At 39.0% G+C, this 14,477-nt stretch overlaps 1 protein-coding gene across 1 annotated transcript in view; it reads left to right on the top strand.

Moving 5' to 3' along the window:
• Positions 1 to 1,374: 1,374 nt before the first annotated feature.
• Positions 1,375 to 14,477, top strand: part of nsd3 (nuclear receptor binding SET domain protein 3) — a gene marked incomplete in the record, with an annotated part of 27,302 nt that continues 14,199 nt past the window's right edge. The window contains 13 exon segments of the mRNA XM_024275257.2: positions 1,375 to 2,150; positions 4,606 to 5,450; positions 6,350 to 6,598; positions 6,677 to 6,839; positions 6,923 to 7,077; positions 8,837 to 9,460; positions 9,536 to 9,698; positions 9,806 to 9,906; positions 10,879 to 10,924; positions 11,003 to 11,133; positions 13,729 to 13,854; positions 13,943 to 14,069; positions 14,157 to 14,357. Coding sequence (XP_024131025.1) covers positions 4,650 to 5,450; positions 6,350 to 6,598; positions 6,677 to 6,839; positions 6,923 to 7,077; positions 8,837 to 9,460; positions 9,536 to 9,698; positions 9,806 to 9,906; positions 10,879 to 10,924; positions 11,003 to 11,133; positions 13,729 to 13,854; positions 13,943 to 14,069; positions 14,157 to 14,357 — 2,887 coding nt within the window.

Raw genomic sequence — 14,477 nt, 5'->3', positions numbered from 1 at the left:
CTCGTGAATCAGGAGCAGATGAAAAAATGTAATTGGAAAAAGCTTGTAACGACGACATTGGTGATATGAACGGCAGACCACAGGCTCCTTGCTCCGCTCTATTCTGATACATCCACTTGCAGACAAATAGATCAAGTATGTCTTTGTTTTCCTCATCTGAGCTGGAATCTGGCTCAAAACCGTACAGCTAGATAGCTCTGATATTGCTCCGCATTCATGTTGCACCGCTAATGTTAGGTTAGGATTGTGAGATTCTGTAAGCTAGCAAGAGAGAGTATAAACAGGGGGCGGGCTTACTTCTCAACAACAGTTCCACCCACAATTCATTTTGGCTAAATATGGCATAATCATGATTTAAAGACCACTGAGAACAGAAAATGATTGGAGTGGGACTGTAACTTCATTTGACATCAGTGGATACTTGTTGATGTATCTGGGAAGTTTGTTTTATGACTAATCTTTAACTTTCCAAGCAATGTAAGTTCATATTTGTCCTTTTAACAAGGCAGCCCCAAGAACATCTGGCATCTTCACAGCTTCTGCTGTTGATCTGCTGCTCTCATCCAAACACGTAGCTCAGAAGAAAGTGTTTTAACGTAGTGTTCCAAAGTAATCATACTTCCAAAACCATGGGCAGTTTTAACAATAGCTCAAAGTCTGACATGAAGCTCTTTTGGTCTACTTTAGACAAGCATCTTTTTCGTAATTGTTGGGTTTAACTAAGAATTGGCATAGTAAATTTTCTTTTTGAACATTTGGAGTTCTAGCTTTACCGGCTAGTAATAGAATGAATAAAACAAATCTAATTTCTACACTAGAGTTGACAATCCAGCTCAAATGTAATCTAATATTGCTCACTTTAATCTTTAAATGTTTGCAATCTGCGCTCAGACACATATACTTTAAGCTATTAAATGTTCCATACCTCTTATGAGTAAGGTATTCAGATTTACTTATAAAATATATGATTTTTCCATTAAAATTACACAATGAAGCAAATAAAAGAAATATTTTTTAGAAACTATTTTTTCTGTTTTGTTTCATTCCCACAAGAAAACATATACAAACAATACAAGACATCTTGTGCTGAGAAAATAAAATGGAGCACAATGAAGAAAAACTTGTTTTTCTGTCCCTGTCACATGCATATGTTCAACAAAAAGCAAAAGTCAAATCTACATCTAACTACACATTGTTACTTAAAATAACTTGCTGTACATAAACATCAAAAACAGATGAGAATAATATTAAAAATTTGAGAATTTCTGAGTATGTTCTTCTTTTTTTCAAACCAGTTCAGTAATTAAATAACAACGTCATTAGTTACATTTCTTTAGGAGTTCTTTGATTTTTAATCCAAAACCTAGATAGTCCCAAGATTTAGTCAGAGTGAGAGGTCACTTTTCCTCCCATATCTTTCCAGATGCAGATCAGACGAGGAGAGCTGTAAAAGCAAATGAGTGACGCAGCTGCAGACGTAGCTACTGTATTTGTCTGGGTGTCACCTAAAATAGATCAAAAATAATTATCGAACGATGGCGTGTTTCTTATTTTTATTTTTAAATATTTTGTAAATTATTTAGATATAAAAAAATCATATCCGGTTTATTCCCCCCCCCGCCCGTTTTCTTTTTTTTAATCGAAGTGGTAATGCTGCTCTGCTGCCCATATCCTTTTCTTTCTTGTTTTCCTGTTTAAGTTGTGAACTACACATCCCGGAGTGCCTCTGTTGACCCCTGCAGCTCATTTGGCGCTGATCTGAGAGGACCGCTAGGGCCTAAAAAAAAAAGAAAAAGAAAAAAAAGAACAGAGCGAAACCAAAAAGAAGAGGAAGCGGGAGGCGATCATTCATACGGCAGGAAGGGGCGAAGATTGGACGGGTGCAGACTAATTGCTGGGGTTCTCGTATTGACGGAGAGCCAGGCTGTCGGATTGGGTAGTGACCCGATAGCGTAACACTCCCCCCTTCTTCGTCGTCGTCCTCCCCCTCTGTTGAGAATTGCGTTAAATCGAAAAGGAAAGGCCTGAGCTTTGTCAACATTACAGGATATATACCTTTATTTTTTATTTTTGTTCCCCTCCCCTGCCTATAGATTAAACGAGGATCCGTCGCTGGCTGGTGTATGTGCTTAGAATGGGACACGCTGAAGGTAGTGACATCTTTTCGTTTCCCTGCATCTTTTGACTCCGTATCAAAATCTGTGATGCTCCTTTCCTCTCCTCCGGAGCTCGCCTCTGTTCTTTTTCATCGTTGCATGTAGCTAACCACCCCTCCTGCATTTAAGCGGATAGGTTTTTACTCGTATTTTTTCCCCTTAGCTTATCTGTTGCACATTTTTCTCCAAACCGCCAGTGATGGAGGTTTAATCACGGCAGACAATTTGATTTAAAGGGGCACAGGCAGCCATATTGGCAATGGATGCTAGCTTAGCTACATTAGCTTCTTTCATCTTTTCCCAAGTGTGCTTCGCTTATATTGTTATCCGGGAGCATTTAGCTATATACACTATATATTTATATGATAAAATGTGTTTTTTTATTTCTGTATTTGGCTGATTAAGTTGCCAATTTCCCTCCATTTTAGCCCTTGGATAGCTTGAAGCTAGAACCGCAGGAAGCTACATCAGTCTGTAAAACATTTGTCTGCGCAGTCCATTTAGCTAAAATCTCACAGCTGTAACCAAATGTTTTAGTTTTTTTAAGCCGCGTATGGACACAAAAATATAAATAAACGTGTTATGCCCACCAACGAACACCTCATGAATGTTTACAATGCTTTCCCTGTGCTCACAGAACTAAACTCGCACATGAATAATTCCTGGTTACAGACGGTAAATGTGAGGAAATTAAGAAAAGAAACGGTGTGCAGCTCCTTTGTCTTTGACAGCAAGCCATGTGTTTGTGTTGATGTGATAAAAACAATGCGTGATTTATGACACGCGTGTCCATCAAAGAGCACACCGCAAGACTTCCAGGAATTAACCTTTGACATTCAAATAAAGTGTTCTAGGCTCTTATTTAATCCACAAATCCACTAATTTCTTTAATTTTTTAAAATCCAAACTTTGTGCATCCTCCTATTTATCTGTGTTGAATCATATTTTGCTTATTATCTTTAATTGAGACAAAGAAAAGTGGGTTATTTTTGGGTTAATTTATCTTTTTTGTCATCTTAGAGGTTATGTTCCAAAGTTTTTAACAAATATATTCATTAAAAAATTAGCATAGAAACAATTTTTTATGTGTTGAATAGTTGTTCTGTTTCTATCACAACAATTTGTCGCATCAAAGTGAAGAAATTAATGTGAAAATGTTGAGTTTAAAGTGCAGCTTGCTTTTGATCTTTAAAAACAAGTGAAATTTACTATTAGAATGAAAGAAAAAAATTTTTTTTAGGATTATTTTTCATATTTGTCTTGGATTTCAAAGAAAGATGTATGCATGCCACTTTAAAGACCCACTCCAATGAAATTTGTGGCATTTTTTTCTTATGATGGAGGACATGTATAAAGAAAATTCCGCTCAAAATTGAATTTTTGTGTATTTCTTTAATGTTATTGCTGTGAATTGCAAAAAATGCAGTTGGAAAAGGCTTGTAGCGGTGGTGTAGAAACTACATTGGGGGAAGATAATTCTAATGCATCGACTTGCTGACAAATACATCCATGTATGTCTTAATTTTCTTAATTCTCTGATACTCTGAGCTTGTATCTGGATCAGAACTGTACAGCTGGATGGCGATAATATTGCCGGTTTTTAAGGTACTGCTAATGTTAGGTTGGGATTGCAAACTAAGGGGTGAGCATGTAAACACAGGGATGATGGGAAGTCAGGGAAGACTTACTTTGCGTTAACAGTTCCGCCCATAACTTAGCGGCAAAATTCTAATGAACTAGTACTGCTCTGCAGAAACTATATCCTAGAAAACGATGTGGATTTTGGCTTAAACTGCATAAATAAATATCAACACTTTTAAAATAGATCAAAAGATGATTGGAGTGGGACTTTAAAGCTGCAAACAAATCCTCTGACATTCTACGGCTGTGAAAACTCACACGTGAGAGCTTTATATTTCATGTTTTTACCTCAGCACGGCCGGGGTAAGTATGAGGTTTCTGAGTGTCAGGCTGAAATGTTATGACATTCCTGCATGTGGTCTGCAGTGGATCTGTTAAATGTTTATGGATTTTACGTTGGGGTCCGCTCTCCGCCCGGGACCGGGTGGAATCCTGGTTGGGGTAATTATTGGATGAGGTTATAGCTGCGCCGCAAGTATGTCAAGTAGACAGAGGGCAGCTTTGATTCTGCACTGCATGACCCCCCCCCCCCCAGACACTACTGATCACACAAACACAATAGACCGGTTTTGATCGCTGCATCCACGCTAGCTTAAACTAATCACTCAAGTCACTGGTTGTGCTGTTTCATGTTTTACTTCATTTAGCAAATTATTACTCACACATAATTTTTGATCACTTTGACTAAATGTATTTAGGCTCAGACGTCAGCTGATGAGGTGCACAGATGCTGCTCATCTATGTGGATAAATGTGAACTGGCGCCGTTGCCTCAGTCTAATCTGAGTACCGCTGTGTGTCATCAACAGGTCCAGTCAAAGAAAAAGACAGTTAAGGATGCAGGAGCCCAACAATGGATTTCTCCTTCTCTTTCATGCAAGGGATCATGGGAAATACAATTCAGCAACCCCCTCAGCTCATTGACTCAGCCAACATCAGACAGGACGGCACCTGTGACACCGGCAGTGACCCGGGTGAGGATTCTGGTCCCTCCTACGATGCTTCCTTGGACGCCGAGTTTCCGTATCCTCCGTCTGCTTCGGAGGTCATGCCGCAGGTTCCCAATGGCTACCCGCCAAGTCTGGGCTTATACGAACCACAAACCAAGTTTTCCATGTACTCTCAGTTCCCCAACGGTTCTGCTAATGGCTACGGAGCCATTCGGAGCTACGGGGAGCACGGCCTCCTGCCAGGGGAGGGGACAGTCCTGAGGGGCCCCGGCCTCCAGGAGAGACCCCTCTCTCCCGTGTCCCCTCCGTTGCCCACACACCACCCACACCTCCATCCTCACCACCTCCATCCCCATCATCACCCCTTCCAGTCCAACCCGCCCCATATACAGACCCACTCGCACCCTCACAGCCCCCCGCCGCTGCCTTTACCCTCACAGCACCACCTGCTACAGACACCTCACATCATGACCCACAACTTGCCTCCGCCTCCCCCTTTACACCTCCCCTCCTCAAGCCCCCCTCCCTCACTCGTGGACAGTACCCCTTCCTCCCAGCCGGCCCACATCCCATCTAACACCCCCGGTGGGGTGTTGAAGAAAACCAGCTCTCCTGAGATCAAGCTGAAAATCATCAAAACATATCAGAACGGAAAAGAGCTGTTTGAATCCGCGCTGTGTGGAGACCTGCTGCAGGAGCTGCAGGTAAACACCTGCACACACCAAAACCCTAAAACATGCTGCTTTACCTTTTATCCTTCAGGAAATCACATTTACAAGAAGCAGAACAAAAACAATCCATTAAAATGACAGTTTTGAGCCTCATCAAGCACTAAAGTCCTGAAAATTCATTTATTTTGCATTGTTTTGTCTCTTAACTGATCAAAATGAGTACTTTTCTTGGAACCAACTACTCAGTTTTTGGTCATATTATCAATAAAAACAGTCTCTCACAGTTTATATTGATAGAAAAATAAACTTTAAAATGTAAAATTAGTAAATTTTTCTGCATCTTGTATATTGTTTGCAGATATAAATGTTGAGAGTTAAATTGGGAATCATTTTGAATTTCAGTAGTTAAATTTAAAAGCAGAGGAAATGTTTTGTTATTTATAGCTATTTATGTTTTAAATTAGATTACTTCAGTCAATTCTTACAAAAAATATTCATGTGGAAAGAAATTTGCTTTTATGCATTTTATTTATAAGTCTTCTTCAACTTTTTATTTTTACAATATTTTAGTTATTGTTTGTATAGTAATAGATGTACAAATAAATACTTTATTGTTAAAGTATTTAGCTGTTATTATTATTTATCATTTATGTACACTTGTAAATACTTTTCAAGTATCTTTGGATATCATAGAAATATTAAACAAATTTCTTATTCCTAAAACAGGCGTTCATATTTTGGCTTTTATTTGGTAAAATTACATTCATGAAAAATATTGTAAATAATCTATTTTAGCATTTATTATGATTTATCCTTTGTAAATATGTTTGTAGAACGAATACTTCAGAATCCGGCTCTGACAGTGCTGCAATAAAGGATTTTCTAAGAGATTTTGAATTTTCAACTGACTTTATGTGCCATCACATTTCCAGAAGGAGTCCCAGAAGAACGAGGCGGTTCTGAAGCAGCGAAGACACGAGAGGAAGAAGGAGAAGAGGAAAAGGAGCGCGAGACTTCAAGCCCAGGAACAAAACCAGGACCCGAGTCCAGCGCCGGTAGGTACGACCGAGCCACCAGAGGAGACTCAAGTCCAGGTCCAGATCCAGCCGAGTGAAACTCCTCCGATCCAGACAGAGAAGCCTCAGAAGACCGTCATCGAAACTGAACCAAAGACGCCGAAGGTAAGTTTGTGAAATTACGAAAACAAGGTTTATCGTGTTTATGGGTCGGACCTGTGACTCGCCTGTTTGCCGCGTTAGGTTTCAAAGGTCCATCATCCATCAGTGATCCAAGAGACGGGCATTTGTAAGGAGTTTGTCATTGGAGACCTGGTGTGGTCTAAGGTTGGCACATACCCCTGGTGGCCCTGCATGGTCTCCTCAGATCCACAGATGAAGGTCCACACTCGCATCAACACCAGAGGTAAAACCCCATCAGGCGATCCCGACGCTCAGAATCAGCCCACCAGACCCACAGCTGCATGTTCTCTGTCTGCTGCTGCGCAGGTCACAGGGAGTATCACGTTCAGTTCTTCGGCAGCGTCGCAGAGAGAGCGTGGATCCACGAGAAGAGGATCGTGGTGTACCAGGGCAAACAGCAGTTTGACGAGCTTCAGGCTGAGACTCTGCGCAAAGCGACGAACCCCGTTGAGAGGCAAAAAGTATGGACACCTCATTCAGTATTTGAACTCAGAAAGCAGAATAATCTTCATAAACGAGGTTTTAATGAACATTTAGACTTCTGTCCAGAACCTGGACAGAAGTCGTGGACACTCTTCATGTTTCATACTTTACTTTTCTCTTAATTCTTTCAAGTGGTTTTGAACCAAATCTTACGAACATTAACTTTTTATTTGACCTGCTCCATCATTTATGTTTAGTTGTATTCTTCTCAGCAGCTGCAGACATGTTTTTGTTTGCTTTGACTGAGCAAAGATGAAAGTCAAAATTACCAAGTTAACCAAGATTTGTCTCTTATAAAAACTTTCATGTTATTAATTTTTTTGTGTAATTAATTAAACGTGGGTATGAGTGGGATAATGCTATTCCAGGTGTGCATTATCAGATATGAACGGCTTCACGGAGGAAGCAACTGTCCAATATAGAAATGGGATTAACGTTACAAAAAAGAAAAAAAAAACGCACGAAAAAGTCTTTAATTTACTGCAATTAACACAATATTTTAACACCCCTATAATTTATACGTTCAAACCACAAATAGATAAGTAACAAAATGTATTTATTGAAGGACTCAATCATATAATATTTAACAAAAAAAGTCTGGATCTTTAAAAAACATAGATTAAAAAAATAAAATTTAAAATAGTTTTTATGGTCCAGATTCACTAAAAAATGACATTTTGAGATCAGTATTAATGGTTGTATCTGTTTTGAATTCCTATATTTTTCCCCTGAAACCAAAATCTTATTCTTTCCACCATTTAAGTACTAATGTCTCGATTCAATAACGTGACTCTAAATCGGGCCCAATCACGTAGTTTCCGACTTGATTGGTATCGGATGTATCCCCGTCAGATATTGGATATTCATTTAATTAATATTTTATTCAGCAAAATATAATTCAAGCTTATTATTTCAAATAAATGCCCTACTAGAAGTCTGCAAATCATGAACGGATCACAACATTTTATTCCCGTGAAATGCAGCAGAATACGACACTAGATTTGGACTTCTGGGCTCAGCTGACAGCAAATATCTCTATTGGTTTGTCTTCACTCAGACGACCTACAAGCCATTTCAAAGAAAAATATTTATTTAATTGTTTTTAATGAGAGTTAGACAACGGACGAGGGGCTATCTACTAAGTGCAAACTCTGTAAAAAGGTGATTTAAGAAAAAAAAAAAAAAATATATATATATATATATGAATCACATTTGATCAAAAATGTTCAATAGTTGTGATAAAACTAAAGTCAACAAACTTTATCATTTGATTATCACGTAATTTTACTAGTTAATTGTTATTTTTTTTTCTTCTATTGAACAGTTTCACAATTTTTTTCTTGATTTTTCAAGCTTCTCCACAGAAACCTCTTTTCAAGCATTAAATCATAAAACAAGTTGAATAAAATAAAAATAGAGGACACCTAGGATTTTTTTTGTTAATTTTTTACTTTTTTTATGTTTTCGGAAAAGTATTGGACTCTGTATTGGCAGGTTCTCAAAATCAAGCGACTGAATCTTATCGGGGCCAAAAAATCTGATTGGGACATTTGTTCTTGTTTCAGCAATAATTATCTATTTAGACCTGTAAAACCAATTAAACCTGATAAAAGGTTGGTGGAAAAAAAAAGTGATAACTTTTTGAAAATAGTTTTTTTTAATAATAAAACATTTGAATGTCCTGGATCCTAATACATGTTTTTAAGGCATTTTTTTTGTCACTTTTTGTTTTTTTAGCTTTTGAAGCCGATTCCTCAAAGAGAGCGATCACAGTGGGAAGTGGGTGTGGGCCACGCTGAGGACGCGTTCCTCATGACACGTCAGGAGCGGATCGACAACTACACCTTCATCTACGTCGACCCAGACCCCAACGAGCCCCAGCAGAGTAAGAAGCCCACCATCAGACCCGAGAAACGAAACCGGCGCTCCAGCGGCTCGGTCACTAAAAAGGAGGACAGAATTGTGAAGTCGCCAGACAGAGAGCCGCCGCCGAGGAGGCAGCAGCCGCGGAGACGCTGCAGTGTCACCAACGCAGAAGACAGCTCCCAGGCTTCTGCCGAAGAGAGGAGCCAGAAAGCAGAACAACGCAAGGCGAGCTCGCCCAGACTCAATGCTGGTTCTGAAACACAATCACAGCAGGACACCTCTCCTCCAGTCAGAGCTTGGAAAACAGCAGCTGCCAGAAAGCTGCTGCCTCTCTCCATCACCATGAAGAGGCTAAACGTGGAGATCACTAAGTGCGACTGGCCTCTCCTGCAGAAAAAACCACCTCTGTCGCCCAAGAGGGGCAACGCAGAAGAAAAGGAGGAGAGAGTGGAGAGGGAGGCCAGGCAGCCCGACCTGGGTTACTGCTCACCTGAGGTTGGTGTCACTTCATGATCACAGGAGGAGCAAAGGTAAAGCGGTGAGGTCATATCCAACTGTTGCTCTCAGCAGGACAGCAGAGCTAAACCCGAGCCCAGTCCGGAGGAAGAGGAGGATGGAGATGAGGGGGAGGAAGAAGGGGATGAAAGGAGAGGCTCTCCTGCCAGCCAGAGAAGTGAGGAGGGAGGAAACCAGCAAACGTCGTCTCCTGGATCTCAGGACAGCAGTCCACAAGGTGGGTAAATGGAACAGAAATGCAGGTCAATCTGCTGATTATCTCACCAAACTAGTCTTTGAGTTGGCACGAGATCCAGATTGATTATTTTTTTTGTATCCTTTCAGGTTCTCAGGAGAGGAAGCTGCAGCGCCGGTCAATCAGAAGCAAATCAGAGTCGGAGAGAGGAAACGATCCAGTTCCCAAGAAGAAAACCAAAAAGGAACAGGTATACGACCCGTCAGCTAACCACTGTTCAGACTAGAGATAGCACTGCAGTCAGGAAAAACAAAAGCTTTTGTTTTAGCCTTAGCCTTAGTCTGTGCTTTAAGCCAGACGTCCACAACCACAACAACCTTTATTTTACAGTTATATTTATAATCTGATTCTGAAAGAAGTTTTATTTAGAAAAACTCCTGGATTCTCTGCACTACATCGGACTCAATCCTGACGCACGCACTTTCTTAAAGCGGCTGCACCGACCACTAAAATGAAACCTAGCAACTTTAACAAAGAACAAATGTATTTGGAAAGTTTGTTTTTTGCAGAAAAGAGTCAGAGAAGAATCAGAAGAAGAGCCAGTGACTTCAAACCAGGAGTCTTTACTTCAAATATGGATTCATTTCAACAATTGTTCCCACACACCACAATAATAATGCTTAATATTCAGCAGCCGGCTGTCTAATGTTATGAGGATGCTGCTAATAAAGTTGCATAAAGAGTAGACTCGTGTTTATTATTTTATTTATGGAAATACCAGCTTTAGTAACTTTTTTGGGGGGGTAAGGGAAAATCTAAATGACATTTTAGTGGATCCTATGCAAAATCTAGAGTAGAGATAAAGTTTAAACCAGCTGCAGCTTTTTTGACAGAGGATGAAGATAAACTTTACCCTCAAAAGTTAAGGGGAACTGATGGCTAAAAAATGTTTTTTGTTGAAAATTGGATGCACACTTCAGCGTTGTACAGACTGGTCCATGAAAATATTGTCTGACATTAAACCAGTCTGTGGCCTGTAAAAGATTGAGGACTTTGGGTGTTTTAAGCTTTTCAAGAAAGACTTTAAAAAAATTAACCAATTAGCATTACTAGCTGCCAAAATACTGTTATTCTATTAAAAAAAATATTAAACATCTTGATTTTTTTTTTCCCCCCAGGTGAAATTACTCAAAAACTGTCTGCTCTCACTTTAATGTTACAGGCTGAGATGGCTCCAGAGACGACGTTAAAGACGGGTTCTCAGAAAGGTACGTCATCGTCTTCTTCTTCCTGCTGGTTTGAAAACCATTTTACAGAAACGTCTAACTTTTATTTGTGTCTTCTAGGAGCCAGTGAGATCTCAGACGCCTGCAAGCCTCTGAAGAAGCGTAGCAGAGCTTCAACAGATGTTGAGATGGCTTCATCTCAGTACAGAGACACCTCCGACTCTGACTCCAGAGGCCTCAGCGACCCACAGGTCGGTTTTTCATTTCTGCATTTCCTTTTTGGTTTAAACCTTTTTCTACAGGCCGTGTCACACAGCCTCTACGTACATTTTGAGCATATTGCACAGATGAAAATTGACCGTACGTGAATGTTCATGGAAAAAATGAGAAACATTGACGTGAAATTTTCACAGATTTATCTCAAAGGAACCATGTTAAAACCCACACAAAGAACACATAAGCCCAAGCCTTATTTAATTTCTTCCCTTTGACATTCAGAGCATTGAGGAGAAATCAGATTGCGTCAGTGCCACAGGAATGTATGGCAAGCGAAAGGGGTCAAAAATCACCAGGAGAAGTGGTGTTAAGAACGACCAATTGACCATCAAAAAACGCAGCTTTTTACCCACGTTTTAAAAGTAGCATATAAGTTATTACGTGTTTTATCACGTACAAACTGCCCATAAATACTACCATTTTGTCACATACAGGCATCAAAAACGGCGTTATGCTTGAATAAAACTGCTGAGGCTAAAGAGCAAACTGGTTAAGACGACCACATTTTGTCTTTAAACTCCACGGTATGCACACAGCGGTTTTCTTTAGCTGACTTTTAGCAACAGTGTTATTTTTAGCTATTATTTCCTTTTTTGTTCTTCCTTTTCTTCCTTTTTGACTTTCAAAGTATGTATTTATTAATAAGCCACTGAAAATATCAAAACACATTTTCTTTGTCGCGGAAAATAAAAGAATCTCTTTTTGTCGTCATGAAAGTACCAAACAAACATGCCGCTACAACAGATACAGTTGATTCCTGTTTAAAAATGGTGAAAAATCCATGGAAGAACGAATCCTTCGTGATAATCTGATGTCCAGCAACATGTAGTAGTTGGCCCTCGTTAAGGTTTCAGCACATCTATTTTCCTATCACTTATAGGTGGCACAGTGAGATTACTCGGGTCTTTTAGTGTTTTTTTTTTTTTTTTTACCTGGGTTCAAATCCAGCGGTACCATTTTTTTCAACACATAGTTACATAGAAAAACATTATTTATTATTCATATGAACATCGATTTAAAAACAACAACAATTAAAACATGGGTTTAATAGACTCTACTGAGCGTTTGTGGGTGGCCGTCTTTCTTAACTAACAAACACTCAATCTTCCTAAAACCTCAATTTACACTTCACCTGGGATTTTTACTTATCGGAAAACCCTTGGTTTAATAGTTGTTGTTGTTTTGGTAAAATGTTGACAAAAATCGTTAATACATTTGTTAAGCTTGTAAGCAGTTTAATAATATGACATTTGTGGAAAATGATTTCACTTTAGATGTTAATGAATCTTACTAAGTATGTTAATAAACCTTATTTATTATTGTGCTGATAAATGACTTATAAATATCCTATGAAGACAGTATTAGAGTATATTAATGTGTTAATAAAGCTTGTTAAGGAATCTTATTATAATGTGTTACCGTTTAAAAAAAGATGCTCAAATGCATTTAAAAAATAAAATACTTTGCCCGCGTGATCAATTGAAATATTTATCAAACCAAAATACTTCTGAAGGAGCAATGTGTATCAGTGTATTGAGTAAATACATTTAATAAATTGAACACAGAAATTAAAACACTACAACAATAGTTAAGTTTTAAAAACTACATTCAAAATAGTTTAATCAATCACTACAAATCTACGTAGCATTAATAAAAATGACTCATCCCCGAGGTATGGTGTTCATTTCGCACTGGTTGATGTTTGTTGTTGTAAATTTGTTCTTTCTTTCGCAATCTTCTCTTTTTTGATCCTAAATCGGCAGAATGTTTTGTGTTTTTCTTTCTTACTGATTGATTTATTGATTTGTTAAAAGGGACAAACAATATAAGTTTTTCTTCTTTCTGTCCCCTTTTCATTTTTTTGTTTCTATCATGTTTGAGTTTACAACTCATGGTTGTATTGCATGTTTTTTCTTTTACTGAATAAGAATTGAAATTAAAAAAGTAAATTATTTAATTTTAATGTGATATGTGCGCCGTATATGGAATAAAAAAATATATATTTGTTGTACGTGCATGAAAAGTCTGTTTGACATACTTGGAACCATCATTGAAAGCCACAAATTTGCATATGAATCTTGCAAAAATCACAAACACTTGTGTAACACAACTAATAACTGCATATAAACTATGTAAAATGCGCATAAATTGCACAATTTTCATAGTTGTTGTGTGACACCACCTTAAACCATAATACTCTGATTTTCCTTCCCATTGTAATTGTAGAGGCTTTTCTTTCCGTTGCAGTGTGCATTTGTATTCTTGGAACTCTATACTCGCTTAACAAATACATGTTGTTTCATTTGCTGTGCGAAACACAATTTTCTAAAGACTCATTTGCTTAAAAAAAATAAAGTAAAGGACTTAAACGTAGAGTGCTTTAAAGAAGAGGAAACATCAATAAAAACAATCATCAAAACAGGAAAAAAGCTTCCTAAAAAAGTCGACAAACTTATTTGAGCCGCTCAACAAGCTAAATTTTGCCATTTTTTTGACGTACCACTGCATTTCTTTTTTTTTATATTTGCAGCTGCATGTAAGATCTGTGTTTTGGTGTCTCTTTCCATCAGGGCTTATTTGGTAAGAGTCTCGACAGTCCAGCGGCGGCGGATGCAGACGCTTCAGATACTCAGTCTGTGGACTCGGGCTTATCCCGCCAGGACAGCAGCAACGAGAAAAGAGACACCGTGTGCCAGGTCATTTGGTCTATTTCGAGAATCTATTTTTTTCTCCAAAAAAGCTCACACGCTCTGAACAGCTTTATGACGTAACCTGTGTTTTTAGATCTGCGAGACGTACGGAGAAGGTCTGATGGTGTGTGAGGGCGACTGCAGCAGACAGTTTCATCTGGAGTGTCTCGGCTTGTCGGCGCCACCTGATGGCAGATTCACCTGTCTGGAATGTAAAAATAGTGAGTAAATTAGTCCCGCCCACAACTTTACTGTATGAATTTCCTCATATATAATTTTTTTTTTTTGTTGTTGTTTTTTTTCTTTAGGCAACCATCCGTGTTTCAGCTGTAAAACTACAGGTCAGGAGGTGACTCGCTGCTCCGCCCCTGGATGCAGTTGTTACTACCACGAGGACTGCGTGTGGAAACTCTCGGGCACCACCAGCAGTCCTGGCGGAGGCTTCTGCTGCCCTCAGCACAGCTGCTCAACCTGCTGCCTGGAGAGGGACCTGCAGAGAGCCAGTAAAGGTGGGGCATTTAATGATCCGCCTCGCTGTTTGAGTCAGACGCCTGCAGGAGAAAACAAAGCACTTAACCAGGAAAGGACTGAAAAAAAAAAAGAAAGGTCACTTAATGTTAATGTGTAGA

The sequence above is a fragment of the Oryzias melastigma genome, linkage group LG9 (genome assembly GCF_002922805.2).
Source record: "Oryzias melastigma strain HK-1 linkage group LG9, ASM292280v2, whole genome shotgun sequence".
Classification (NCBI taxonomy): Eukaryota; Metazoa; Chordata; class Actinopteri; order Beloniformes; family Adrianichthyidae; genus Oryzias; species Oryzias melastigma.
This window is presented reverse-complemented; position numbering and strand designations above follow the sequence as displayed.